This window comes from Trachypithecus francoisi, unplaced genomic scaffold, assembly GCF_009764315.1.
Source record: "Trachypithecus francoisi isolate TF-2019V2 unplaced genomic scaffold, Tfra_2.0 Lachesis_group8, whole genome shotgun sequence".
NCBI classification, from domain to species: Eukaryota; Metazoa; Chordata; class Mammalia; order Primates; family Cercopithecidae; genus Trachypithecus; species Trachypithecus francoisi.
The window spans coordinates 85,029,076-85,045,440 of record NW_022681473.1 but is presented as its reverse complement, the minus strand read 5'-3'; the positions used below and the strand labels follow the sequence as shown (position 1 = coordinate 85,045,440).

The window sequence follows — 16,365 nt, the reverse complement described above, 5'->3', positions numbered from 1 at the left end:
GAAGAGAGGAAGTATTTTCTATCATCTAGTAGGTCAATACTACCTTACTGTTAATGTAGTTTAAGTTTTCTGTATCCTTATATTTCTCCATTTTTTCTACCTTGGATGAGAGACTGTTTCATTCACACAATGCTGTAAAGAAATACCTGAAGGTTAGGTGTGGTCCCTCACGCCTGTAATCCCAGCACTTTGGGAAGACAAGGCAGGTGGATCACCTGAGGTCAGGAGTTTGAGATCAGCCTGGCCAACATGATTAAACACCATCTGCACTAAAAATACAAAATTAGCTGGGTGTGGTGGCAGGCGCCAGTAATCTCAGCTGCTAGGGAGGCTGAGGCAGTAGAATTGCTTGAACCCAGAAGGCAGAGGTTGCAGTGAGCTGAGATTGTGCCACTGCACTCCAGCCCGGGCAAGAGCGAAACTACATTAAAAAAAAAATTCCCTGAAATTGGGTAATTTATATTATAAAAACGAGTTTTAATTAGCTCATGGTTCTGCAGGCTGTGCAGGGAGCATAGGAGCTTCAGCTTCTGGGAAGGCCTCAGGAAATTTACAATCATGGGGAAAGGGGAAACAGGCACATCATATATAGCTGGAGCAGGAGGAAGGGAGAGGGGGAAGGTGGTACACACTTTTAAGCAACCAGATACTCCTAGAACTGTATCACAAGAATAGCACTACGGGGATACTGCTAAATCATTCATGACAAACCACCCCCATGATCCAGTCATCTCCCACCAGGCCTCACCTCCAATATTAGAGATTAAAATTCCACATGAGATTTGGGGAGGAACACATATCCAAACCACACTGGTGACTTAAATGTTCCTATTTTTAATCTGTTTCTTTAAACTTGTCTTTTACCTACTATAATTTATACTTTGTGGAACTTACTTGAATATTCATGACCACTGTAATTTCATTGTGAAATTTAGTATTTTGCATTGTGAAGACCCATGCTATGTACCTTTGGTCTCAATTCAGGTTTGCCTGATATTAAGATCTGTAAAGCTACTTTGTTCTTTGTTTGGTATAGTTTCCCTATTCTTTTATCTCAATCTCTTTTCTAAATCACTTTCTTTTGGATATATATATTTTATATTCTAATTTAAAAAACATGTACTAAGAATTTTATTTTCTTTGGAGATACACATTAGAGACAGCAAATAATTAACATCAGTATGGTTGCAAAATATCTCTGAAGCCATAACTGGCTAAGTAACTCAGTTGGTCAAAAGGTCTAGTTTGTACATGAGCAGTGGATGGTGGCCTGGGATAAAGGGCATGTTGCAATTGAAGGATTGTGAGAAGCCCTGAACCCCACTGGGGCTGTGGCAATGTCCAGTGGAATCCGGGGTCAGAGACATAGAGGACCAGATGAGAAGTAAAAATGAGAGGTTCAGTCAGATTCTCAGCATCATCCACTGTGAGCTCAAATTACCATGGGATCTGGACTCATAGCACTGTAAGGGAGGCATCCTAAGGGGGACATCAGAAACAAGTGCTGTCCATGGCATCTAGGCCATGGTGGAGGCCACAGGCACAATGTGAAGTAAACAGAGAGTCCCTGAGAGGTTCCACAACATCCTATGGCAACCTGTTGGGAGGCGAGTTCAGTGGCCTCTGGAAGCCCTGGTTGTCACAGTTGGAGACAGTATCTGGGGGCCTTGGAAATGTGTCAGTTATTGCAGGTGAAGAATCTTCACTGAGCAGAGGCCCAGGCTACAATTGTCCTTGGCAAGAATCTTCTTTGATCCTGGGGTTGGGATAAGAGAGACACTGACATTTTCTGTGTGTCACCATATTCCATAACCATGGTCCAGAGGATTGATCATGCATTAGAGGAAAATATCCCCAAACTCAGTGATGTATCTCTGCCTGTCTTCAGCCCCAGCAGATGAGTCAGGAGCCCAGGAGATTCTGGAAAACTTAGTTGGGGTCAGAACCCTAGAGCCATAAGAGTGGTCCATTGCTACAACCTTGCCCATGTTCATCAGGGATTTCCAGTCCCTACCAGTGTCCCTGGAAAACGTAATTAAAGGCACAATGACATTGGGAGGAGTCATTCAGACAACATCAGGGAGATTGCTAGTAGTGCTGCTGAGGGATAGCAGGCATGGGCTAGGGTGCATGGTTTCATCAGGATCCAGTGGGGGCTTCAGGATTTGAAGATCAGGGACACAGCAGCAGCCAGAACCCTTGGCAAGATGTGGAAGGCCACCACTCAAAAGGACGGATTTGTCATCAAATCATTGTCAAGCTGGAGCTGAGGCCTGCAGCCTTGAGCTCTATTCCTTGTACCCATTAAAAGGCCCCTCTTGGATACAGGCTGAACAGTTGTCTCCTCAGTCCCCAGTTCTCGAGGACAACGACCACGACCACGACCTCGACCTCGACCTCGACCACGACCACGACCACGACCACGACCACGACCATGACCACGACCACAAGAACCCCAGCTTCCAGTGGAAGGGAAAAGAACCTGGGCTGATATCCCCAGGGTAAGTGACTGGGTCTGAGTATGATATGCAGAGCTTTGGAATGCAGATCCAGGCACAGCATCAGTGCCACAACCTTTTTGGTTGTAACAGTGCCCTGGGGACACAGGCTGTGTGGGACACTGGGCTGTGAGGTTTGGGAGAAGCCTCAGGCCCAGAGCAGCTCTTCTAAGTACTATATCATTTCTCCAGTTGCTCAGCTCTTGGCTTTCTGCAACCCTGGGCTCTGTGTGATCCACAGTGGCCAAGTCTTGCCTGTGTTTCCAGAGCTCATAACTCTTGGGTTGCACAATGCGCACAAAGACGTCCATGGAAAAGGTGACCCTCGCCTCCCCACAGCTACACTGTGAAGCCACTTTGCCATAATCAATCCATCGTGGAGTGGCAAAATTGATGGCCTCTGCGCAGTTGAAGCCATGGTTGAAGCCAGCATGGTAGCCATAGGGAAAGGTCACCATGAACTCCCCAGCCTCCTGAGTCATGCGATTGAAGGGGATCCCATTCTTTTTGAGAACTGTAGGCGAGATGAGGGCCACCTTGTGCCGCAGGAAGCCCTCACAGCCCCGGAAAATGCCTGGGAAGAGCTCCCTCGCCAGACGTTCCAGCCGCTGACCATGTTCTGGGGGCACTGCATACCATGTTTTGGGCTCCCCAAGGTGCAGGTAGTTGATGCTATAAAGATCCATGTCCTCCGTGTGCCAAGCGAACGTGGTCTTCCACATGCCAAAGTACAGGTAGGGTGTGTTGACACCCTCGATGACAACCCCACATTCCTGCTCCAGCAGGTCCAGAATTGTTCCCAGGTGTCGTAGGTTCCACTGTTTAGTGTTTTCTTCAAATAAGGAGCCACTAATATCAGCACCATAAATTGCTGAATTACCAGGGTGGCTCTTCCAGTATTGTCGCTCCAAATCTCTAAAATTCCGGTGTGGTGGAGTCTGATATTTTTTACTGTTTGCCAAGTGGTGATACTCCCCCACTCTCATGGCTTTCTTCTTTTTATGGTATTGAGTAAACACCCCTGCCTGTCCAGAGGTCACCTGCTGGAGAGGAGTGGCTATTAAGATGTCTCCGATATCATCATACATCTGTCTGGCTTTCCATTCCTTGGGTGGAATTACCTTGGCAAGGCCAGCTTGATGTGCGCCTTGGGACTCCATATAAGCAACATATTTGTTGAAATCTGTAAATTCTTCCATGGTGGGGTAAAAAGTCATAATGGTATGACTCGTGTTCTGGAGATTGGAGTGCACACACTTCATGGCTGCACACAAGAAGTAGCTGACTCCTAAGTTCTTAGGTGTCCTCTAGATGCCTGAGATTTCTAGGGAGTAATTTCTTTTCTCCCCTTTGTTTTTCAAAATACTTTGGTTTATCTGTGAGGGAGAAATTCACACTTGAACTTTCAAACAAGTGAGATCTTTTACAGGCTTTCTGACTCCCCAGGGGGACTCCACTCTAGTCAGTATATTTTTGTCCAAAGAAGTAGAGTATGTCCCAGCTCTACCTGCAGCTCTGTGAGTTTCCTCAGTTGGGGGTGTCACTGTGAGGCTTCTCCTGATTCTCAGGCTTGGGTGCACTAGGAGCAGCTAGTGCACCACTGTACCTGGGAGTCTCTTCTAGGAAGTCGAAACAATACACCTAAACAACAACAACAAAAGATACAGAATATTCATATTTTTAAAATAAGTATATGACCAGACAAAAAAATATTCAGCTAGCATTAAGCTAAACTAAAACATATGCTATGCTAACATCAGGATATGTTAACATTGTCAGGCCTCTGAGCCCAAGCTAAGCCATCATATCCCCAGTGACCTGCACGTGTACATCCAGATGGCCTGAAGCAACTGAAGATCCACAAAAGAAGTGAAAATAGCCTTAACTGATGACATTCCACCATTGTGATTTGTTCCTACCCCACCCTAACTGATCAATGTACTTTGTAATCCCCCCCACCCTTAAGAAGGTTCTTTGTAATTCTCCCCACCCTTGAGAATGTACTTTATGAGATCCCCCCACCCCCAAAACATTGCTCTTAACTCCACCACCTATCCTGAAACCTGTAAGAACTAATGATAATCCCACCACCCTTTGCTGACTCTCTTTTTGGACTCAGCCCACCTGCACCCAGGTGAAATAAACAGCATTGTTGCTCACACAAAGCCTGTTTGGCGGTCTCTTCACATGGACACGTGAGACATTTGGTGCCGAAGACCCGGGTGAGCGGGACTCCTTCAGGAGACCAGTCACCTGTCCTCACCCTCACTCTGTGAAGAGATCCACCTATGACCTCAGGTCCTCAGACCAACCAGCCCAAGGAACATCTCACCGATTTTAAATCAGGTAAGCGGCCTCTTTTTACTCTGTTCTCCAACCTCTCTCACTATCCCCCAACCTCTTTCTCCTTTCAATCTTGGCACCACCCTTCAATCTCTCCCTTCTCTTAATTTCAATTCCTTTCATTTTCTGGTAGAGACAAAGGAGACACATTTTATCCGTGGACCCAAAACTCCAGCACTGGTCACAGACTTGGGAAGACAGCCTTCCCTTGGTGTGTAATCATTGCGAGGATGCCTCTCTGATTATTCACCCACGTTCCATTGGTGTCTGATCTCCGCGGGGACGCCTGCCTTGGTCATTCATCCACATTCCCTTCGTGGCAAGTCAACTGCGGGGACGCCTGCTTTGGCTGCTCACCCACGTTGCAGCCCGGGGCTGCTCCCCACCCCACTTCTCCATGTCTCTACCCTTCTCTTTAAACTTGCCTCCTTCACTATGAGCAACCTTCCACCCTCAATTCCTTCTTCTCCCTTAGCCTGTGTTCTCAAGAACTTAAAACCTCTTCAACTCTCACTTGACCTAAAATCTAAGTGTCTTATTTTCTTCTGCAACACTGCTTGGCCCCAATACAAACTCGACAATGGTTCTAAATGGCCAGAAAACAGCACTTTTGATTTCTCCATCCTATGAGACCTAGATAATTTTTGTCAAAAAATGGGCAAATGGTGTGAGGTGCCTGACATCCAGGCATTCTTTTACACATTGGTCCCTCCCTAGCCTCTGTTCCCAATGAGACTCGTCCCAAATCTTTCTTCTTTCTCTCCTGTCTGTTCCTTCAGTCTCCACCCCAAGCTCTGAGTCCTCTGAATCCTTCTTTTCTATGGACTTATCTGACCTCTCCCCTTCTCCCCAGGCTGCTCCTTGCCAGGCCAAGCCAGGTCCCAATTCTTCCTCAGCCTCTGCTCCCCCACCCTACAATCCTTCTAGCACCTGCCCTCCTCACACCCCGTCTGGCTTACAGTTTTGTCCGTGACTAGCCCTCCCCAACCTGCCCAGCAATTTCCTCTTAAAAAGGTGACTAGAGCTAAAGGCATGGTCAAGGTTAATGCTCCTTTTTCTTTATCCCAAATCAGATAGTGTTTAGGCTCTTTTTCATCAAATATAAAAACCCAGCCCAGTTCATGGCTCATTTGGCAGCAACCCTGAGACGCTTTACAGCCCTAGACCCTAAAAGATCAAAAGGCTGTCTTATTCTCAATATGCATTTTATTACCCAACCTGCTCCCGACATTAAATAAAGCTCCAAAAATTAAATTCCAGCCCTCAAACCCCACAACAGGACTTAATTAACCTTGCCTTCAAGGTGTATGATAATAGAGTAGAGGCAGCCAAGTAGCAATGCCAAGTAGCAATGTATTTCTCAGTTGCAATTCCTTGCCTCCATTGTGAGTCAAACCCCAGCCACATCTCCAGCACACAAGAACTCCAAATGCCTGAACCTCAGCTGCCAGGGGTTCCTCCAGAACCTCCTACCCCAGGAGCTTGCTACAAGTGCCGGAAATCTGGCCACTGGGCCAATGAATGCCCACAGCCCGGGATTCCTCCTAAGCCGTCTGTGCGGGACCTCACTGGAAATCGGACTGTCCGACTCGCCTGGCAGCCACTCCCAGAGCCCCTGGAACTCTGGCCCAAGGTTCTCTGACTGACTCCTTCCCAGATCTTCTCGGCTTAGCGGCTGAAGACTGATGCTGCCTGATTGTCTTGGAAACCCCCTAGACAGATACTTTGGGTAACTCTTATTACAGTGGAGGGTTAAGTCCATCCCCTTCTTAATCAATACGGAGGCTACCTACTCCACATTACCTTCTTTTCAAGGGCCTGTTTCCTTTGCCTCCATAACTGTTGTGAGTATTGATGGCCAAGCTTCTAAACCTCTTAAAACTTCCCAAGTCTAGTGCCAACTTGGACAACATTCTTTAATGCCCTCATTTTTGGTTATCCCTACCTGCCCAGCTCCCTTATTAGGTCGAGACATTTTAACTAAATTATCTGCTTCCATGACTCTTCCTGGGCTACAGCCACACCTCATTGCCACCTTTTCCCCAAGTTCAAAGCCTCCTTCACATCCTCCCCTTGTATCTCTCCACCTTAACCCACAAGTATGGGATACCTCTACTCCCTCCTTGGTGACTGATCATGCACCCCTTACCATCTCATTAAAACCTAATCACCCTTACCCCGCTCAATGCCCATATCCCATCCTGCAGCACGCTTTAAAAGGATTAAAGCCTGTTATCGCTCTCCTGTTACAGCATGGTCTTTTAAAGCCTATAAACTCTCCATACAGTTCCCCCATTTTACTGTCCAAAAACCGGACAAGTCTTACAGGTTAGTTCAGGATCTGCACCTTATCAACCAAATTGTTTTGCCTATCCACCCTGTGGTGCTAAACCCATATACTCTCCTATCCTAAATACCTCTCTCCATAACCCATTATTCTGTTCTGGATCTCAAACATGCTTTCTTTACTATTCCTTTGTACCCTTCATCCCACCCTCTCTTCACTTTCACTTGGATTGACCCTGACACCCATCAGGCTCAGCAAATTACCTAGGCTGCACTGCTGCAAGGCTTCACGGACAGCCCTCATTATTTCAGTCAAGCCCAAATTTCTTCCTCAACTGCTACCTATCTCGGCATAATTCTAATGAAAACACATGTGCTCTTCCTGCTGATTGTGTCTGGCGAATCTCCCAAAACCCCAATCCCTTCTACAAAACAACAACTCCTTTCCTTCCTAGGCATGGTTAGGTACTTCTGCCTTTGGATACCTAGTTTTACCATCCTGACTAAACCATTATATAAACTCACAAAAGCAAACCTAGCTGACCCCACAGATCCTAAATCCTTTGGCCACTCCTTTCTGTTCCTTAAAAACAGCCCTAGAAGCTGCCCCTACACTAGCTCTCCCTAACTCATCCCAACCCTTTTCATTACACACAGCCAAAGTGCAGGGCTGTGTGGTCGGAGTTCTTACACAAGAGCCAGGACCACGCCCTGTAGCCTTTCTGTCCAAACAACTTGACCTTACTGTTTTAGCCTAGCCCTCATGTCTGCATGTGGTGGCTGCTGCTGTCCTAATACTTTTAGAGGCCCTCAAAATAAAAAACTATGCTCAACTCACTCTCTATAGTTCTCATAACTTCCAAAATCTATTTTCTTCCTCACACCTGACACATATACTTTCTGCTCCCCGACTAATTCAGCTATACTCACTCTTTGTTGACTCTCCCACAGTTACCATTGTTCCTGGCCCAGACTTCAATCTGGCCTCCCATATTATTCCAGATACCACACCTGAACCCCATGACTGTATCTCTCTGATCCACCTGGCATTCACTCTATTTCCCCATATTTCCTTCTTTCCTGTTCCTCACCCTAATCACACTTGGTTTATTGATGGAAGTTCCACCAGGCCTAATCGCCACACACCAGCAAAGGCAGGCTATGTTATAGTATCTTCCACATCTATCATTGAGGCTACCATTCTGTCCCCCTCCACTAGCTCTCAGCAAGCCAAACTCATTGCCTTAACTCGAGCCCTCACTCTTGCAAAGGAATTATACGTCAATATTTATACTGACCCTAAATATGCCTCCCGTATCCTGCACCACCATGTTGTTATATGGGCTGAAAGAGGTTTCCTCACTATGCAAGGGTCCTCCTCATTAATGCATCTTTAATAAAAACTCTTCTCAAAGCTGCTTTACTTCCAAAGGAAGCTGGAGTCATTCACCGCAAGGGCCATCAAAAGGCGTCATCATCCCATCGCTCAGAACAATGTTTATGCTGATAAGGTAGCTAAAAAAGCAGCTAGCATTACAACTTCTATCCCTCACAGCAGTTTTTCTGCTTCTCATCTGGCCACTCCCACCTACTCCCCCACTAAAACTTCCACCTATCAATCTCTTCCCACACAAAGCAAATGGTTCTTAGACCAAGGAAAATATCTCCTTCCAGCCTCATAGGCCCATTCCATTCTGTCATCATTTCATAACCTCTTCCATGAAGGTTACAAGCCACTAGTCTGTCTCTTAGAACCTCTCCTTTCCATCGTGGAAATCTATCCTCAAGGAAATCACTTCTCAGTGTTCCATCTGCTATTCTCCTACTCCTCAGGGAGTGTTCAGGCCCCCTCCTTCCCTACACATCAAGCTCGGGGATTTGCCCCCACCCGGGGCTGGCATATTGGCTTTACTCACATGCCCTGAGTCAGGAAACTAAAATACCTCTTGGTCTGGGTAGACACTTTCACTGGATAGGTAGAGGCCTTTCCCACAGGTTCTGAGAAGGCCACCGCGGTCATTTCTTCCCTTCTGTCAGACATAATTCTTCGGTTTGGCCTTCCCACCTCTATATAGTCCAATAACGGACCGGCCTTTACTAGTCAAATTACCCAAGCAGTTTCTCAGGCTCTTGGTATTCAGTGGAAGCTTCACATCCCTTACCGACCTCGGTCTTCAGGAAAGGTAAAATGAACTAATTAATGATTTTTTAAAGACACACCTCACCAAGCTCAGCCTCCAACTTAAAAAGGACTGGACAGTACTTTTACCTCTTGCCCTTCTCAGAATTAGAGCCTGTCCTCGAGATGCTACAGGGTACAGTCCATTTGAACTTTCATATGGACGCACTTTCTTGCTTGGCCCCAACCTCATCCCAGACACCAGCCCTCTACGCGACTATCTTTCAGTCCTCCAGCAGGCTAGACAGGAAATTCACTAGGCTGTTAATCTTCTCTCGCCTACTCCAGATTTCCAGCCATATGAAGACACCCTAGCTGGACGATCAGTTCTTGTTAAGAATCTGATCCCTCAAACTCTACAACCTCAATGGACTGGACCCTACTTAGTCATCTATAGTACCCCAACTGCTGTCCACCTGCAGGATCCTCCCCACTGGGTTCACCATTCCAGAATAAAGCTGTGTCCATTGGCCAGCCAGCCTAATCTCTCCTCTTCCTCCTGGAAGTCGCAAGTACTTTCCCCTACTTCCCTTAAACGCACTCACATTTCTGAAGAACAGTAATAACCCTTATGCGCCTAATACATCCCTTCGTTATGTTAGGTCTGTTTGTCCTTACCCTACTTTTTGCAATAGGGCTTTATGAAGTCACCCCCACTACTTGGACTGAGCCCCAAAAACTAGTCATCCCTACTATCTTGTGTCTAGTCATACTCCTATTCACCTTTCTCAACTACTCATAAATGCCCTACTCTTGTTTACACTGCTGGTTTACACTGTTTCTCCAAGCCATCACAGCTGATATCTCCTGGTGCTATCCTCAAATGGCCACTGTTAACTCCCTCTTAAAGTAAGTAAGTAATTTTTGCTGGCAGGGCTATGCTGAACCTCTTTGGGCACTCTCTAATTGCATGTCCTGGGTCCTCCCAGTTCTTAGTCATTTAATAACTGTTTTTCTCTTTCTCTTATTCAGACCTTGTGTCTTCTGTTTAGTTTCTCAATTCATACAAAACTGCATCCAGGCCATCACCAATCGTTGTATACAACAAATGCTCTAACAACCCCACAGTATCACCCCTTACCCCAAAATCTTTCTTCAGTTTAATCTCTCCCACTCTAGGTTCCCACGCCACCCCTAATCCCACTTGAAGCAGCCCTGAGAAACATTGCCCATTATCTCTCCATACCACCCCCCAAAATTTTCCCCGCCCTAACACTTTACCACTATTTTGTTTTATTTTTCTCATTAATGTAAGAAGACAGGAATGTCAGGCCTCTGAGCCCAAGCTAAGCCATCATATCCCCTGTGACTTGCACGTATATATCCAGATGGCCTGAAGCAACTGAAGATCCGCAACAGAAGTGAAAATAGCCTTAACTGATGACATTCCACCATTGTGATTTGTTTCTGCCCCACCCTAACTCATCAATGTACTTTGTAATCTCCCCCACCCTTAAGAAGGTTCTTTGTAATTCTCCCCACCCTTGAGAATGTACTTTGTGAGATCCTCCCGCCCCCAAAACATTGCTCTTAACTCCACCACCTATCCTGAAACCTGTAAGAACTAATGATAATCCCACCACCCTTTGCTGACTCTCTTTTCGGATTCAGCCCGCCTACACCCAGGTGAAATAAACAGCCTTGTTGCACACACAAAGCCTGTTTGGTGGTCTCTTCACACGGACACGTGAGACAAACATTAGGTCAAATCATAAAACAGAAAAAGAGCAGCATCAAACTAAAATGAAAAATGATCAAGTTTGAAAATGAATAAATAGAGCAGTCCACTCAAGAAACTGGATGCATTAACATCAATAGAAACAATGAAAATTAATTCACAAGAAGAAACCATTGCAAAAGGAAACAGAACACCCATCAGGAATGATGACAAAGAATGAAAACTGCGTTTTCAAAAAACATGATGAGAAGTAAAAAGCCATAGGCATGAAGAGAAAAGAAAGTACAAAAACACATTGAGGTAAGAAACAAGCAGAATAGCTAAAAATCTGGTGGAGATATTTTACAATTTTTAACAAAATCTTATGAACTAATTGATGATAATGTTCTCAGTAGGACAGATATCCAGAAGTACTCTGACAGAGAAATAAAACAACCTACCTTTCATCAAAAACTCACAATTCCATCTGAAAATACTTCAGGACCCAAAGAAAAGGTTTCTGTTGGTAAACTCCAAATAAAGCCCCTTGTTCCAAAGACCCTAGCTTTATACCTGGGCAACATCCTAACCCAATCAGGACCCAGCTAATGTAATCACTGGGCTGGATCCAGATTAGGCATCCCACCCATCCAAGCTCCTCCCTTTCATTCTGCATTTTAAACCAATCTGAAAACGAAGCTAAGTAGTTAAAAATCAAGGAATGGAAAAAGGCAACCCTGACAAATACCAAACAAAAGAAAACTAAAGCAGCTATATTAATATCCAGTGTAGTTGTAGAATTAAAAAGGCACATTTGACAGTTATTGAATAAAAAAATTCACCAGAATAGTACAGTGATGAACTTTATGACCCTACACATAGCACTGACACATGGAAAGCCCGGACTGAGAGTTGTTGTAAAGTCAGACAGTAAAATACGCAATTGTGATGGTAGTTTTTAATGTTTTTTAACATTGTTCTCGCAGGAACCAATAGAGCAGAGTAGAAAATTAATAATGTTATAATAATATGTACAAGCTTAAGAACTTTGAGGAACGAAATTGCAACAATTAAAAAGCAAATGGAAAATGCTTCTCTCAGTACACAAGAAACATTTATAATAGATAAATTTACCAATACAGGGCTACAAAGTAAATATCAAATTAAAATCCCATAGAATGCATATACAGAAAACAATCTTGACCAAAATGAAATGAAATTGAAAGTCAACAATACAAAAGCTGAATCCAACCATATTTATTTGAAAATTTATATTCACATTTCTAAAATCCTATTGATCTTCAGGTTGAACTCAAGCAGTGAGTAAAAATGAAATGAAACAAAAGTATGCAAAAGAAAATGAAATATAAAAATGATCATGGATAGATAAATAAGCAAAAGGGAAAACGTATACTGAAATAGAAATGATTAATAAAACTAAAATCTGATACTTTTAAAGAAAAAATAAATAAGTGGCAGTATTGATAAACAAAGCACTTGGTAGGCCTGGGCAAGTAATATACAGACAGAGCCCAAAGCATTTGCAATAGTGAAAAATAAAAACTTGGTAAATACACACAGTGAAAAATGGGGTTACTTTGAGGGGCATAAGGAAAACAACTTCCAGTGGCCAAATCTTCAAGCTGAGCAACAAAATATATAAATTGAATTATAATCCAAGCATGAAATAAATATCTATGAGTTCATACTGATACAAATTAAAAATTAAATAAACAAATAGCTGAGAAGTGACAAAATTCTTTTTCGTAAGAACTCTAACTGAATGAAGCCAGGCACAATTAGGCTGGGCGAAGTGGCTCATGCCTGTAATCCTAGCACTTCAGGAGGTCGAGATAGGTGAATCACTTGAGGTCAGGAGTTCAAGACCAGCCTGGCCAAAACGGTGAAACCACATCTCTACTAAAAATACAAAAATTAGCTGGGCGTGGTGGCACATGCCTGTAATCCCAGCTACTAAGGAGGCTGAGGCAGGAGAATCACTTGAAGAGGTTGCAGTGAGCTGAGATTGTGCCATTGCACCCTAGCCTGGGTGACAGAGCGAGACTCTGTCTCAAAAAAAAAAAAAAAAAAAAACAACTAAATGGATTAAATTAATTAAAACATTGTCCATTTTTAAAATGTTATGACTTTACATGAACAGAATTGTGTTTTATGTATTTTCATGTATTTTTTGCTTGGCATTTCCCTTATCTATGTTGTTCTGTATAGCTGTACTTTGTCTTGTTTCCTTGCTGTAATTTATTCAATGGTATAAATGTTTCCATTGTTAATGAGTATTTGGTTCCTTTCTACTTTTGGCCTCTTACAGAAAATGTTGCTCTGAGAACGCTTGAACACAGATACTGGAGCTCACATGTCCTCCCATCTATGAATGGATATCTTGGTCACAGAAGGCAGTCAGGCCTCCATATTCTCTGGGTTCAGCATCAGTGGGTTCAACCAACCAAGGATTAAATGTGTTCACAAAAGAAAAGAAATAGTGAAAAATAATAATCAGTAAAAACAACAAAAAATACAGTAAACAACTAACTGCATAGCCTGCTAACCCATGACTAAGCTTTCCAGAATGTATTAAGATGGTTCTTACTTTTCTAGCTGCCCTTGTCTTGTCTCCTATTTGCTTTTCTCCAGTTTAAGATATAGGCAATAAAACACATAGATCATAGGTCTCCACTTCAGTGAGTTTTAAAAATTATATACACTCATGTAATCATCACATGAAAGAAGACATAGAACATTAGCACAGCCCCATAGCATTCTCTCAGGACAGGAGCTTTCCAGTCAATCCCCATTCCCCACCAGAGGCAACCACTTTCTAACTTGGATGATTACAGGGAAGTATGGCCTGATTTGGGAATGAATAGGTATGGAATCATACAATATGTATTCACTTGGATTTTGCTTCTTTTCCCATACCCAATGTCTGTGAGATCATCTATCCTGTTGCACGTACCAGCAATTCATTCCTTTTCATTACTGAATAATATATATATATACATATATATATATATATATATTTTTTTTTTTTTTGAGATGGAGTCTTGCTGTGTCTCACAGACTGGAGTGCAGTGGCGCGATCTCGGCTCACTGCAAGCTCCACCTCCCAGGTTCACGCCATTCTCCTGCCTCAGCCTCCCAAGTAGCTGGGACTACAGGTACCCGCCACCATGCCCGGCTAATTTTTTTTGTATTTTTAGTAGAGACGGGGTTTCACCATGTTAGCCAAGATGGTCTCCATCTCCTGACCTCGTGATCCACCTGCCTCAGCCTCCCAAAGTGCTGGGATTACAGGCATGAGCCACCATGCCCGGCCGATTGCTGAATAATATTTTAATAAGCAACAGTTTTTCTACTCATCTGTTCAGAGATAGATGGATTCCATTTCTTGATTCTTTTGAAGCACCAATGAGTGCTTAAGTTAATAGAAGATTGACACACAGTTCTCAGAGGAGCTATATGATGTCACATTCCCACTAGCAATGCATGTGAGAGCCCATTGCTCTGGACATGGGACTGTTCCTCTCAGAGCCACAGTGCATGGTTCTAGTAAATCCAGGCCTAAACTGGGACTGATCCATCATGCCAAAGCTAAGATGTTTGCTTCTTGTCCTCATGACTTCTGGTGTTCAAAGAAATATGTTTTCAATGGAGTCACAACAATAATGCCATATATAGGAAGCTGAGATTCCCATGTGGCTATTTCAGTCTCCTCACATCAGTGAACAACCATGCAAAGAACGGTGATAATTTTGGCAGGGGTGATTGATCTTTATTCTCTCAAGGAAATTATGCCTTTGAAATGCAAAGAAAGCTAAAATACAGTTGCAGGTCAGGTTTACTACAGAGCAGACTCTAAGACTTCAGCACCAAGGTCTTTAAGAGGGTCTTTGGGATCCATATCTGAGAAAGGGAGGAGGGAGAAGCAAGTGTGAGCACAGGAAAATGTTGATCTGCGGGTTAGGGCCAAAGATAGGCAGCCAATCCTGCAGGGAGCTCTGGAGCTCAAATAGGCTTTGCAGGGTTGTCCTGAGTTGAGCAGAGATGGCCAAGCCTTATCCTCCAGCACTGAGAAGTCATGGGATGTCAGGCAAACCAGGAAGAGGCATGGCCTTGGGTGAGGTAGCTCTCTGCCGCTGAAGGCCGTCTGCCGACTACAGTCCAGACACAATGAAGCTTTTACCTATCACATAAAAGTTTATTCCTTGATCATGCAAGATGTGCTGTGGGTCCAGCAGCTCTCTAGGGCTACTCCCTTCCTGTGAATACAGCATGCTCTCATCTTGTGATTCCATCATGTCAGTGTTAGCTTTAACCTCATTTCAGCCAGGCATCTCACTCCATCCTCCTCTGTGCCTGGAGTCTCTGAGTTATCTCTCAGGTTGAATTTTCCAAAGAATAAACTTCCTTCTCTTATGACATTAAGAAAGACAAAGTTTCCCCAATGAATGGGAGAAGCAGGAAGATATGGGTTTTTCTACCATTTATTGAAAACTTCAGAGAAGCACCAATTTTTTATTACTCCTACTTGAAAATTTAGAGCCCTACTGAAATTCTGATAGGGGAAGAAAGGAGGGGTGGTACTAAGCAGAGTACTTAACAAGAAAGGTGGCTTTCTTCTCAGAATGTTTCTTTCTGTATGAAAACTATCATTTTCAATTTCCAAAATATGATCTGTCCACTTCTGTGCATTTTCTTTTTGTTGTTTTTAAAGACAGAGTCTGGCTCTGTCACCTAGGCTAGACTTCAGTGGTACAATCATGGCTGACTGCAATTTTGACCTCCCAGGCTTAAGTGATCCTCCACCTTCAGCTTCCTGAGTAGCTGGGACGACACGTGTGTGCCATCAAACCCAAGTAATTTTTTAACTGTTTCTTTGCAGAAACTGAGTTTCACTATGTTGATGAGGCTGGCTATGCAATTTCAAAACTAACAAGTCTAAGCAACTGTCACTCTCATTCATATTATAAATGGTCAAACTGCTTGTCCTACTTCCACACTCTCCACAGAGCCACTAATCTGATAATTTAAATGTGTTAATCACATCTTCTGCACTGCTGTTTCAAGCTTCTATGTCTTCTCACTTGAAGTAACATCAAATAATGCACTTAACATGAGACACAAGACCTGACATGCTCTGCCCCCAGCCTCTCTCCCTTCCCCTCTCTGCCCCAGACACAAATGAGCTTCTTTTGTATTCCTGGAAAAAGAAAATCACTGATTCCCATGGTAGATCTATTGCACTTGCTGTTCCCTGCAAGTGGAAAATTCTGCTCTGGACTTTCCATTATGTCAACTGGGTCTCATAAAGGTCTCCTGCTCTGTGAATCCGTCCTGGACCCACAGCTCAGGCAGCCACTGCCCATTCTACTCTGTCATCCAAT

The 16,365-nt window shown here is 43.9% G+C and overlaps 1 protein-coding gene across 1 annotated transcript; it reads right to left on the bottom strand.

Moving 5' to 3' along the window:
• Window positions 1–1,976: 1,976 nt before the first annotated feature.
• KDM4E (lysine demethylase 4E) lies at window positions 1,977–3,774 on the bottom strand. The gene has a single exon (XM_033204420.1). The coding sequence runs from the start codon at window positions 3,758–3,760 to the stop codon at window positions 2,225–2,227; it is 1,536 nt and encodes a 511-aa protein (XP_033060311.1). The 5' UTR covers window positions 3,761–3,774; the 3' UTR covers window positions 1,977–2,224.
• Window positions 3,775–16,365: the final 12,591 nt, after the last annotated feature.

Coding starts and splice junctions, on each gene's coding strand:
- KDM4E (XM_033204420.1), bottom strand. CDS start 3,760: ATGAAGTGTGTGCACTCCAATCTCCAGAACACGAGTCATACCATTATG.